The 14,254-nt window shown below is 34.5% G+C and overlaps 1 protein-coding gene across 1 annotated transcript in view; it reads left to right on the top strand.

The window, feature by feature from the left end:
• LOC148947627 (myosin light chain kinase, smooth muscle-like) overlaps positions 1-14,254 on the top strand; it is a 335,162-nt gene that overhangs the window by 302,122 nt on the left and 18,786 nt on the right. The window contains exons 30-32 of the mRNA XM_089095960.1: positions 361-542; positions 8,656-8,773; positions 12,664-12,843. Coding sequence (XP_088952086.1) covers positions 361-542; positions 8,656-8,773; positions 12,664-12,843 — 480 coding nt within the window. The remainder of the gene's footprint in view (positions 1-360; positions 543-8,655; positions 8,774-12,663; positions 12,844-14,254) is intronic.

The following is a 14,254-nucleotide window of genomic DNA, read 5'->3' as shown; positions in this document are numbered from 1 at the left end:
AACTAAATAAAATAATAATAAAAAAGTATCTTACCGTATGGTATTGTAATGGTATTTTACGTAGAACCTCACACTTGAGTTCTTCGATTTAATTTTGTTTTACCTCTAGCATTAAATGGATACTGAATTGATATATATTTAGTAGCTTGAGCATTTCAACCATATTGAATAAAATCCAGACCATTTAAATATTAGATGGTGGTGGATGTAGCTCTGGATGGAATCTCAGATGGCAGTATTAGATGAAATGTTAGATTCTGCAACTTGCTCCAAAGAAAATTTTGTACGACAGGAACTCCTCTTCGTTCGAAAGAAGTTTGTTTCAAACTTTTGCTTCTGAAATGTCTACTTCAATTTTAGGTGTAATTCAACGTCATACAAGGTCACTGATCTCCGACCCCGAAATTTTTACCAGTTCAGAGTCAAAGCTGTCAATAAACACGGTGAAGGTGATCCATCTCTTGAGACTGATTTGGTTTGCCTTGAACAAGGTCCACCTCAAAGGAAAATCAGTACAATTAGTGTCATATCCGAGGAAGAATGTAAGTCTCCATTTCGTATCTAATATCATAACGAGGTATCATAGCAAGGTAATAGATGAGTAATGACGTGCCTTTAGGTGTGTCGACCCTATAAGGGGGCCGTTAATTGTAAACCTTTTCGCTTAATTGTAAACCGTTTTTTGAACGGTTGAAAAGGAAGAATGTATCCGAGGAAGAATGTAAGTCTCCATTTCGTATCTAATATCATAACGAGGTATCATAGCAAGGTAATAGATGAGTAATGACGTGCCTTTAGGTGTTTCGACCGTATAAGGGGGCCGTTAATTGTAAACCTTTTCGTTTAATTGTAAACCGTTTTTTGAACGGTTGAAAATTGAATTGAATTAATTAATTGTAAACCATTTTCCATGTTGGGAAATCAAAATATTAATTGAAAAGGGAAAATTCAACTTGGAAAGCACGTGAGTCTTTTCATTTGTTATTATACAAATTGGTTTATTGATACGAAACCGTGTTTACTTTTAATTATCGCTTTTAAAATAAGTCACCGTCCCAGGTACATTCAAGATATTTGCCTCTAGATCTTCGCCCAGTATTATCACTGCTTTTACGTATCTGGTGAACCTCGTTCTGGATGGGACTATAAGCAGAGGAAGGGGTGGTTTAAAAGAATATACAGTAACATGACAAAAAATTCCATCAATCACTCAGTCTGAAGCCCTGTTTCACGAACAAAACTCCGAATCAGTGGCGGATCCAGGGGGGCGCCCCCTAGCGTAGTCTAAAGTAGTATAATTTACTTAATTAACTCAAGTTTGCGGTAATTAAACTTGCTCATAACGCAAGTTTATCGGATCCAACCTATTTTGCGCCCCCCCCTAAAAAACCCTGGATCTGCCCCTGCTCCGAATAAATAGGCCAATGAGAAAATCAGCTATCTTAGAATTTGAAGTTTTTCACTTATGTATGCGATTTTATTACCATTTTCAATGACTTCCTGGTGGCCAACTGTAAGTAAGAAGTGACCCGTTCTAACAGTAGCCAAAACTTTATCTACGATAGTAGCATATACATAAAAAGAATCGGCTTTTTATAGTGATTCTAAACACTTAAAAACGATTAAATTTAAGATTACCCGCCAAAATTTTCAAGCCCGAGAAAATTAGCCTGACTTTTGAAGAAGGAGAAAACACAACCAGCCTATTAGAGAACTCTCTTGCAGAGGTTTCTAGCTCCTATCTACAGAATTTTAAATGTTGTATTCCCCCCCCCCCCAAGAAGAATGACTTAAAAACCGTGTCTATTTGTTTATTTTTTTCGTATCGTTTCGTATCGTATCAATCGATACGTATCGTATCGTATCGATCATTGTATCGAAGCAATAGTTGCAGGAAATAAAAAAAAAATGCTCATTCGAATGAAAATTAACAGTTCTTTTTAAGTAGCAAAATATTTAGACACAGCAAAGTGATGTTTTCTGCTATTTTGTGGCGCAAAACATACAATTTTGAACCAAAAGAGGGAGAAAAAGCTATCGACAGAAAACTCTGAGATTGTCAATCAATTTAAAATTATCAAAAAAATTTACATTAATCTTTCCAGGTTCAGAGGCGGTGAGGGGCAGTAATGCTGTGAGGTGGCGCATGCGCTCCTAGAGATGCACCTAGTCCATACGAAACAATTGAGTATTATTTTAAGGCTTCGTTTAATTAAGTTGACTCACCTTGAGCCGTAATAAATTTTTGTGTTAAGCTTGAAATACTGGTGCCACAGGATGATAGCTCGCTTCTTATTGCTATTAAATAAAAAAAACAAGTTTTTTAAACTGTAAGTAAGGAGCGACAATAAAACTTAAAACGAACAGAAATTATTCCGTATATGAAAGGGACTGTCCCCTCCACAACGCCTCGCTCTTTACGCTAAAGTTTTTTATTGTTTTAAAAAATAAAGGTGTGAGACAGAGTCCAACTTTAGCGTAAAGAGCGAGGCGTGTAGGAGGGGACAGCCCCTTTCATATGCGGAATAATTTCTGTTCGTTTTAAGTTTTAATGTCGCTCCTTACTTTCAGTTTAAAAAACTTGTTTTTTTTATTTAATTTCTGGTCGTTTTTAGTTAATACAGCTTTTATTTTTGTTCACCGTCATTGAATAATTAAACAAAATTTGCATAAAAATTTTACGTTTGTTTTACTAAATGGCTGTCTCTAAATTTGGTTCTGACGTAATTTACAAATTAACTTACGTAACGAAGTTCAATATTCGTATATTTTTTTTCTGGCAAAAAATACAAAGTTGCAGATTTTTGCAGATATGAGCTTGAAACCTATGTAATTGGGTTTTTTGATAGGCTGAATCTGACGGTGTGATTTTCATTAAAATCCTTTCACTTGTAGGGGATGTTTCCCCCCTCTTTCAAAAATCAACCACATTTTCTCAGGCGCGTAGCTTTTGATGGGTAAAATTAAACTCAATGAAACTTATATTTCTGAAATCAGAATTAAAATCTGATTCTTTTGATGTATCTATTGGTACCAAAATTCTGTTTTTTAGAGATTCGGTTACCATTCAGCCGGGTCGCTCCTTACTTACAGTTCGTTACCACTAACTGTTAGATAAAGCTTTTTTCGATGACAATGAATGTGCATTGTCAGTTTAATATAGATATACTGATATTTAGTAATCAAAATGTTAATATTATTTGATTTATTAAAGTTATAAAAGTAAAAACATTTACATTTTTTCAGTAAAGTGCAAATTATGTTCTGGCCTTGGGAAGGCATAGGGGTTTTGAGCCCAATTTATGTTAATTTCTGCTCGTTTTGAGTTTGACTCGGTTATTTATTGTAATTTCTGTTCATTTGGGTTTCATTTATTTATCGATGCTCATTTGTGGTAGTTTCACGCTTGGTAGATTATTTGATTTGATTTTTGCTCATTTTTTTTAATGGAGTTCTATACTTTTATTTCAGAAACTTATTTTGCGGAAAAAGTTTATTTAATTAATTACTAATAAAAATGTTCGTAAATAAAATTAAACAATTTTCGAGGAAACAATGTAGCCAAAAAAAAAAAAGTAAAATTGATATGCAAATTTTGGTTTAGTTATTCATGTACGGTGAGCCAAAATCAAAACCTGCATTTATTCAAAAACGTTCAGAAATTAAATAAAAAAACGTGTTTTTTTAAACTGAAAGTAAGGAGCAAAATTAAAACTTAAAACAAACAGAAATTATTCCGTATATGAAAGGGGCTGTCCCCTCCTCAACACCTCGTTCTTTACGCTAAAGTTTGAATCTTTCTCACCACTTTATTTTTATTAAAACAATGAAAAACTTTAGCGTAAAGAGCGAGGCATTGAGGAGGGGACAGCCCCTTTCATATACAGAGTGATTTCTGTTCGTTTTAAGTTTTAATGTCGCTCCTTACTTTCAGTTTAAAAAAAAAACTTTTTTTTTATATTTAATCCTATAAGAAGCTTGTAGACATAGTTATGCAAAACTGCAGTATATTTATAGTAAAGCTGCAGTATATACATATATATATATATATATATATATATATATATATATATATATATATATATATATATATATATATATATATATATATATATATATATCGTATATTTGTTGTGACAATTTATTTTCTTGTGGGGGGTAATGTGACAAGGGTACCAATAATGAACCAAATTCACAAGTTTATTTTTAAAAAAAGTAATAAAAAAGAGAAAAACGGAATGAGGGCACCAGAAAAACTCTTGGGGGTTGGGAGGAGAGTGAAAATCTTGTGGATCCGTCAGCGTTATAGGCATTCTCACATATTAGGGCTTAATAAGTAGCCATAGACACATAGAATGGGCCAAACTACAAAATTGCTTTTGTGCGATAAAATTACCCCATCAAACAGTTCGCTAAAGTTTGACTTTCTCACAACTCTTATTTTTTTTAAACAATAAAAAACTTAAGCGTAAAGAGCGAGGCGTTGAGGAGGGGACTGCCCCTTTCATATACGGAATAATTTCTGTTCGTTTTAAGTTTTAACGTCGTTCCTTACTTTCAGTTAAAAAAACTATTCAACTAAGAGATTAATTTCTTATGCTTAATGGCAAAAATGGCAGATAAGAGGGGAGAGGGCATGAACGACACTAAGAAATTCTCACTAGAGGGGTTAAGTGATACCAGGAGCTTTGTTTTTGTCGCAATTTACCTCCAGGTACGAAAAAACCTTTATACCCTTTATAAAGGATAAAATAAACCGCTAGTTTTCGTTTTTTTTCTCTCTTTGGTGATACCCAAGTTTTTTGTTCGTTTGATTTTTTTTTTTTTTTCCTCCTCGCTTTTATATATTATCTTTTAAACCTTTTTAACCTTGATTTTATTTTACTCTTTTTTTGTTTTAACCTTTTTCAGATTCTGACCTATTACCGCTTAATTTTTTTTTGTTGACTAACGAATGATTTTGCCATTCGGACATAGTTGTTTTTTGGCATTGGTTTGCCAGTTTTTTTAGTTTTTGTGTTTTTTTATGATTTTTATTTTTGGGTTTTATGACTCCGAAATGTGAATTCGGCCCTTCGGGGCTTGTGACAGACGTTTTTTGAAATAAATATCTTATCTCAATTTAAATAAGAGTATTTTTCATTTTACTAATTAAATATATTTTTGATGAATTCTTGTCTCTCATAGGGCGTAGATGTAATTCCCTCTGACCCCCTGCCGGCGTCCATGGGAAACATCTCTATGAAAAATATTTGTCAAAAGAACTCACTTTGAAAAGCGTGAAATTGATGAACTTGTAATTCATTTTGTGACACATCAACCCCTCCCCACTAAATATTTGGATTGGTGCATGTTTTTCAGAGATAAATATCATTCTCAAAGTATTGCCATAAGAACATTAAACTTGAATATAAACTTGGGGTTTGAAGGGGAGAGCATTAGCATCTCTCATATTAGGAGAACCTTGGATCAAACAATTCAATAACAAACTGTAACTTAAGAGTGACCATAATCAGTAGAAAACAAAACTAAAAAAAAACAAATTTTTATTAAACAAATTAAATAAAAACAAATTATATATGTAACAGCAAAATCCATTGTTTACGTGGATTCTGTGTAAATGTATTAATTTTAAAGTTCCTACTCAAAAAGTATTAGCACATGAAAATGTGCATAATTTTAAAACTAAGAAGTGAAACCTCCAAAAAGGGGTTCAGTCTTGATGGAAATTGTGCTAAGAAATTGAACTTGTATAAAAAGGCTAAATTAGTGAAAATAGGCAAAATGTGAAATTTTTTAAGTGACAAAACATGAAACAGTTACAAAACATAAAAATTTTTTTTTAACACAAAACATTCTAGTATTTTGGCCTGAAAAAAAAAATTTATTTTGGCTTAAACAGGGCCAAAATGTTATCGAGCAAATAATCTGAGAACTGTTCAAGGGTTATTAAAGCCCCAACAAAGTGCTTGGTGCCATGGTGCCGCAAAAGTTTATGAAAGATGCTTCAGGTGAATTCAGTGAATGATGCAGTCATTTTGAAACTTCTCCCCCCTTGATATTGAAAAAAATTAATTGGAACTGTAAGTAAAGAGCGACCCGGCTCAATAGTAACCGAAACTCTAAAAAGCGAAATTTTGATACCAATAGATACATAAAAAGAATGAGATTTTTATGCTGATTTCAAATATATAAGTTTCATCAAGTTTTGTCTCGCCCATCAAAAGTTACGCGCCTGAGACTCATTTTCGAGAAAAGCGGGGCCCCCTAAACACCATAGAACTTTAATAAAAATCACACCATCAGATTCAGCGTATCAGGGAGTCCTACTATAGAATTTTCAAGCTCCTATCTGCAAAAATGTGGAATTTTGTATTTTTTACCAGAAGAAAGATCACGGATGCGTGTTAATTTGTTTTTTGTTTTTTTGTTTTTTTTTCCAGGGGTGATGGTATCGACCCAGTGGTCCTGGAATGTCGCGGAAGGACTCATTCGAACGGAAATTAAAAGTTCTAGTGCCCTTTTTAAGTGACCACAAAATGGAGGGCAACTAGGCCCCCTCCCACGCTCAATTTTGTCCCAAAGTCACCTGATCAAAATTTTTAGCTAGCCATTTTGTTCAGCATGGTCTAAAAATACAATACCTCTCTTTGAAGTTAACTTAATACCCCACAGTCCCCAAGCGAAGGTCTACAAGTTATGAACTTTGCCCAATGTTTACATATAGTATTGTTTATTGGGAAGTATACAGAAGTTTTCAGGGGGGATTTTTTCTTGTATTTGAGGGGGGGGGGGGCTGGGAGTGACGTGGTATAATCTTTCCACGGAAGAAGTTTTCATGGGGGAAGGGACATTGCTATGAAGGGGGTGCCGGATTTCCCAGCATTTTTAAAAAAATTATCAGAAATAAAAAAAACTTCAACTGAAATAAGGAGCAACATCAAAACTTAAAACGAACAGAAATTGTATATGGTGAAGTTCGCCCCCAGTCATTACTTCGCTCTTTACGGTCAAGTTTTTTTTTGTACTTTCATCAGAGCTATCTATTCTAACTAACGGCCTTTGTGATTAAGGGGTCATTTTAAAGAATTGAATAAAATTTGAACTTTAGTGTAAAGAGCGAGGCATTGACTAGGGGGTGAATCCCCTAATAAACGCAATAATAATATACAAATATAAAAGTTCGGTACGTAAGTTAATTCGTAAGTTACGTTAGATCAAAATTTCGAGAAAGCTATTTAGCCAAAAAAAAAAAAAAAAAAAAAAATGCAAATTTCGTTTTAATTATTCATGTGCGGTAGGCCAAAATCAAAGCTGTATTAATTCAAACGTTCAGAAATTTAAATAAAAAAAAGTTTTTTTTTAAACTGAAAGTAAGGACCAACATTAAAACTTAAAACAAACAGAAATTATTCCGTATATGAAAGGGGCTGTCCCCTTCTCAACGCCTTGCTCTTTACGCTAAAGTTTGACTCTGTCTCACAACTTTATTTAAAAAAAAGAACTTTAACGTAAAGAGCGAGGCGTTCAGGAGGGGACAACCCCTTTCATATACGGAATAATTTCTGTTCGTTTTAAGTTGTAATGTCGCTCCTTACTTTCGGTTGAAAATACTTGTTTTTTTATTTAATGTCTGACAGTCACACACAAAATCAGACAGAGAAAAGCGGGTGGTTTCATCCCGCTGTTGTGGGCGTCATAGATTACAGACCCATCGGTGGGTGCTGCCGTACTCACTATACTGCAGTACAAGGCCGTACCCAGGTTTTTTTGTTTCGCAGGGGGGGGGGATGGTTACTCAAAGATATTTTTTTGGGGGGGGGGGGGCTACACCAAAAAAACCAAAAACGCATACACAATTTGTTTATATCCATTTTTGTTACGTTTTTACGAGCCAAACAAACATTTCGGAGAGGGGTTCAAATCCCCCTACCCCCCCTGGATATGGCCTTGCTGCAGTACCCTTTCCTATTTCCTAGCCTTTCCACTTTAAAGATGGCACCCAAAGTGTCACTTTTGGGTGCCCTATGGCACTTTATGATGGCGTCATCAAGTGAAGTTATGCAAAACACTTAGATATAAAAATAGCTTTTAAATGAGCCCTTATACAGCCCTTTAAAATATTCCAGTGCTTTACTAGCGACGAAGAAGAAAAAGATAAGAAGGAATAAAGAGATACGTCAGTGCTGTCCATGCGGAAAAGGGATTTTCCTTGTTGTTCACGGAGAGGGGTTTTAATTTTCCTGCAAGTGGTTTTCGACAATGGCAATTCCAACGGGGTAGCACCATTGGAAAACCGAATTCCATTTCATTTATATTTTGGTCTGGCGACATTTTCAAGTCTTTCAGGCTCTTTTTCGAAATTCTTTTTATTTTTTTTTTCGGGATAAAATCTTACTTGTACGGTTAATTGAAATAACTGTTATCACACCTGAATCAGCTTTTAATGACAATTATTTTGCACTTACTATAGTCCATGGCTCGCTCTTTACTAGGTGACAGCTATCGCTGTAATTATGATCCATGGTGTAGAATCTTTTAGGGATCAAAACCACAGGAAATATCCCCCCTACCCTCTCTAATGGTTGGATGTGTTTATTTATATAAGTACAATTTATTTTTCAGTAGACTTAATTCATTTTCTTCTATTTGTAGATGACGGCGACTGTCCTTTTTCGTATCGATTTGTCACGTGTGAACCTGGCATGTTCTTCGCGGAAAGATATTCGATACACGACGAGCTCGGAAAAGGTCGATTCGGGGTTGTACACAGGTATGTAATTTGCTTCATTTCAAACAAAATGTCATTCTTAAGTATTTCATTTTTAGTTCATCAATTTTTTTTCTGTAATAGGCTTTAAGTATTCAGTATTCATTCAGGCTTTGAACTGGAAGGTCACAAAAGAAGTTTTAACTTTGAGCTTAATCAGATTGCACAACAAGTTCAGTAAGTGATTGCGAAATAATTCAAATAGGATTTTGGATCGAGGAAATTAATGGGTGAAGAATATATGCATTAAAGTGAGATTCGCTTAAAAGTGCATTAAAGTGAGGTTTATTGTTCAATTCAGTTTTGTTCAGCTTGACACATTACTAAGGACAGTTTGACTGATTTTTAAGTCTACGGTACAAGTAAAAGGTACGAAAATTTTTGTTTTATCGAAGCTATTTTACTAACTAATTGATGGCTAATTAAGCAGATGGCTAAATTTACTGTTTAGGTGTTCAGCATGTATCTTTGAATTGGTTTGAGTTTTATCTTGGAGGGAGAACACTTAGAGTGAATGTTGATGGCTGCAAATCACGAAGTTATAGAGTCCATTGCGGAGTTCCACAAGGTTCGGTGCTTGGGCCCCTACTTTACCTAATTTATGTAGATACCAGGTGTTTTTGTATTCCTGGGACGTTAATCACGTCCTTTGCTGATGACACTTTGCCTACAGAAAAATAATCTTGCAAAAATCTTTTGATTGAAAAGGCAAATAAGGCCCTAAATGAACTGGCATGTTTTACGAGGTGTGGCTGTCTATCTGTTAATGTTTTTAAGACGAATCTCATGAATTTATGTAGAATCGGTACTCCCGTTATTCTATATAATAAAATATGTCTGAATGGTGAATTCTTAAAACAAACTTTTAGTGTAAAATATTTAGGTTTTTATCTTGATTGCAATTGGAGTTGGAAATTACACTGTGATGCAGTGGCAGCAAAAGTGGCAAGAGGACAGGGTCTTATAAGAAGGCCGAGGAATGAGGTCCCGCCAAGAATTCTAGCGATTCTCTATCATTCTCTCATTAGGCCGTATCTACATTATGGTTGTTTGCTGTGGACTAGTTCTTTTGTGTCAAATTTTAAAAAAGTCCAAATTTTACAAAACTAAGTTTTTCGTGTCTTAGGAGATTATGTGAGATTTGAAAATAGTACTTTCAGTTGCTACACAAAAATAAAAATTCTAAATGTTTCTAAGTTAATAGATTATCAACTAGCTATTTTTGTTTATCAATGTTTGAAGTGCTTTTGGGAATTTTTAAGTCTAATTCGTTTTATCATTGTTATGAAACTAGGCATTCGTCAGGGATGGTGTTTGAGGCTCGGAGTACTCAACGCGTATCTTTATTTCCGCGTTTTGCAGGACCACAGCTGTGGAATTCACTAATTGAGGGTATAAAGGTGACAGATAATGTTAGCCGATTCAAGAGTGGGTTGAAATGTTACCTTCTGGGAAGTTGTAAATGATTTAGATTGATTTAAATATGTCTCGCTAGTAATTCGTTACCGCGTCGTTTATGGTCTATCGACGATATTGTTTATTAGTGTGCGCTAATAGTTAAAAGTTCATGTATCACTACTGGTTTGCTTCTTTTTTTTTTTTTTTTTTTTCGTGATTTTGATTTATAAGTGAAGTGTGAATATATGTTAGTAGATTATAAGGATGGAAACAACCATCATATACAACCCAATGGGTTTCCCCGATGATTGTTGAAAGATCATGGAAGCGTTATCTTGTTTAATGAATTATTTCTCTTTCTCTCTCTTAAACTGGTTGGTATCCATACCACGATCAAACTCACTGTAATGTGACTTTACCAATGTGTTTACTTCTATTTTTTTCAGTTTCTGATAATTTATAAGAGTTAAGTTAAATTATTTGTCTCTTTAATAATTAAAAAAAAATGAAATTAAATTTTTTTACCTTTTGAATATAAAACTTAAATAAGGTTTTTTTTTATTTAGGGTAATATATTTCATTGTTCATGTGTTCTCTTCTTCTTATATAATTAAGAAAGCAAACATATTTTATTTTTGTCGTTTCTTCGGGGTCCAATTTTTTGTTATTTTCAAATCTTCTGTCTTCCATGACTACAAGCTCATTCATACTAACGAATGGAGCCTATTTACATGTATTTATTTTGTTTCAATAAATTGATTACTTAAAAAAGAGTGTTTTAAAATATAGTCGATTAAAGGTCGATACCTAAGGATAGAAAAAAGGTGTAAGAAAATCATGTGTAGAATAACCAACTTTGGAAGTAGCAATCACAAAAACAAAGATTTTGAGAAAGAACACAATAAATATCTTCTTTTCTCATTGATGTGCTATCAATAACTTAAAGTACCTAGGACATCAAAGTAAAAACGTTTTTTGCCCTCTGCCCCATTTTGGGTCTATTCATACGAGAAAACCCTGGTTTTCGAAGATTCCTCCTTTCGCTGTTTCAGAATTAAGAGGTGTTAATGGCAGAATTATTTTTTGTCAGTGTTGCCACTTTAAACCATGAAAATAAATGATAAAACTATTCAGTTAAAGTTGACAGCACTTTACGTTCGTTAAAATTTGAACACTAGCAATCTGTCACTTCCAAAGACAACTCCACTCTAAAAGGAAAGCTACACTTTTTTAAGCTGTTAGGGGCTTTGTTGCTTCTTTTCGCCGATTTTCATCAACGTTTCTTTTATTAGTTTAGTTCCCTGCTACTCCCAGAAAAACAGATAATAACTGCATTAAAGGTTGTTTTCATTAAAAGTTGAATTTCCCATTTTTTCTACCTTCTGAACTTTCATATGGTTGACCTTACCTAAGATCTTAGATCCCCTTGGGCCACCAGAGGTACCCAGGTCATCCACGAAGAGCCGCCAGTCGTCCCGAATTTTTCCTATTACCGTTTCAGTTTCTAGACTATTACTATTACTAAGTTACTTTACTTTACAAAAACCTATTACTAATTTACAGTTTCTAGACTTCCGAGATGACCCCTCCCGACGCCCCTTTTTCCCCAAATACATCCGATAAAAATTTTGGAATAGCCATTATTGTTAAATATAGTTCAAACATCAGATAAAAAAAACTCCGGAATCTTTCGCTACATCAATCGGGAAAGTTACAGTTTCTAGAATTTCGAGACGTAGAATTCCTACTAGGAACTCCGAAATGCAGAATTCTAGGAAATTCTAGAATTCCTAGAATTCCTACCTTCTGAACTTTTATATGGTTGCATAAGTTTCTGTTTAACCAATTTGAGCAATCAGATTCATTGTCACTTTTCTTGGTACGTTAATATTACTGTTGATCATGTTGGAAACAAAACCTGTGAAATTTGATATAGAGGGAAATTAATTCAAACGAAAAATCTATTTTTTTTATAAATCATATTGTGATCAACACATTTACGGAAAATACATTGATAATCCTTCTTCAAAGCCGTATCCCGGGGGGTGTTATCGAGTTTGACCCCCCCCCTCCACGAAAAAAAATCTGATTCGTAAAAAGTTACAAAAATGCGTATAAACAAATTTTTGATGCGTTTTGCAAAATTTATTTTTGTGTAACCCCCTCCCCACACCGAAAAAAATACGGATTTGCCCTTAGCCTGCTTAGATGGTGATTTTGACATCTAAGGAAGGTATTAAATAAAACAAAATAATGTTCACAGTCGTCCATCAGATAAGACTTCCGCGCTACTTGAACGAATGTACATTTACTAGAAATAACATGCTTCGAAATCTTTTTAATGGGTTCGCATAAATATATATACTTTTTCTATAATATTTTGTCAACATTAAATTACTAGCTATTAATTCTCAGATAAAACATTCAGTTTTTTGGTTGATTCTCAATTCAGTTTTTTTTTGAAAGTTTGCAATTCATGCTGAATTTTTTTCCAGGGCATACAATTTGGATCTGGGACAACCCAGAGCGGCCAAAATTGTGAGATGTATAAAGCATTCAGACAAGGATAAAGTCAAAGAAGAAATCAACATTATGAATCGGTTGCAACATAAAAAGCTTCTTCAACTAGAGTCAGCATTTGAGTTTCAAAAAGAAATCATTTTAGTCACGGAACTGTAAGTACAACCAAAGATATAGCCAAAATGTACCTAACCAAAAGATAATTATGATAGGATGCTCTCGCCCAGATAACTTTCCAAGCTCCAACCTGATACATACCCCTCTCCCCCTCGGAAATTCTGGAAAAAAAGCAAACATTCTGGATAAATTGACGTGAAAGATTGTATTATAAAACGAAATCCCTAACAGATTTAGAGAAGCAGTCTCACACCCTTCTTGGTGTCCCTCTTGGAGCACTTATCTCGCACCTCTTAGAGGATTTGAAACTTCGAGCAACTATGTTTGGAAATATACCAGCCAAATTTAAGTCAGTTTTCAATAAAACGCACATAAGATTCTCAAAATTACTTTTGAAAATAGTATTTTCCCTGAAGACGTTTTATGGTATTTATATGAAATAATCCATTTCTCTTCTTAGAGATTTATAAGATTAGGTATTTATAATGACCCTTTCTTATTTTGGATGTCAATTGACATGTCAATTTCAATGTCAATTGACAATTGACATGTCAATTTCAATGTCAATTCTTCAATTTCAATCAAACGGAGGGTTTACAATAGTCCCCGAAGCCACACCGCGCCGACATGACGGTGGCGAATGTGTGATTCAGTATTGGCGGGTGCGCGCCACTAGAAGTGCCAAAATTCTTTTGGCGGCGTGCTGCCAATTTTTAGACTGGCGGCGCGCCACGGCGTGCCGATTTTTCTAAATAAAAATAATAATGAAAATTCCACTTCACCAAGCACGTTAAACCTCGATTTTAGTAAGGATTTTTAAATGGTTGGCTAAAAACATACAAGAACAATATGACAAAACAGGAATTTGTTGGGCCCTGCGGAAAGTGTTCATGTTCACCGTCCATCAGACCAAGAAGAATTCTCATTTTTAGCCACTAGACCCAGGGAAACCTATGTTGTGTTTATGTTTAACAACGCATTGTTCCTATAAAATCCCGTGTTTAGTCATTTCCTTCTTGTTAATGATTGGGATAATGTTTGTATAACTTTCAAAGTTTGAAGTTCAAACATCTCCTGTTCATCAAATACATACGAAAAGGAAGTAAAAAAACAAATAACAACATCGAAAAAACACCGTATACAAGTCAGATACCACAGCTTAACAACACAAACAATTTTAAACCAGCGGTTACATCACTCCAGTTACAATTGATGTAACAAAAGTGAGCTTGTTAACTCTGCCTGGAGCCATTGATCTTTTTGCAGTCACTATCAGTCCTGTCGTGCTAAAAATCCGTTTAGCTGGGGCACTTGTGGCCGGTACAGCCAGAACTCGACAAGCGTAAACTGCCACTCGCGGGATTTGATGCTAGTATTGGACCTTGGGGTTCCACAGAATGCTGCAAATGGGCTTCTTATTTGTATCTGCTGAAGTAAGTTGTTTTTATA

This window comes from Artemia sp. Qi Xiang Cuo, chromosome 10, assembly GCF_049724085.1.
Source record: "Artemia sp. Qi Xiang Cuo chromosome 10, ASM4972408v1, whole genome shotgun sequence".
Lineage (NCBI taxonomy): Eukaryota > Metazoa > Arthropoda > Branchiopoda > Anostraca > Artemiidae > Artemia > Artemia sp. Qi Xiang Cuo.
Note: the sequence above shows the minus strand (reverse complement) of the source record. Positions and strands in the feature narration are given on the sequence as shown.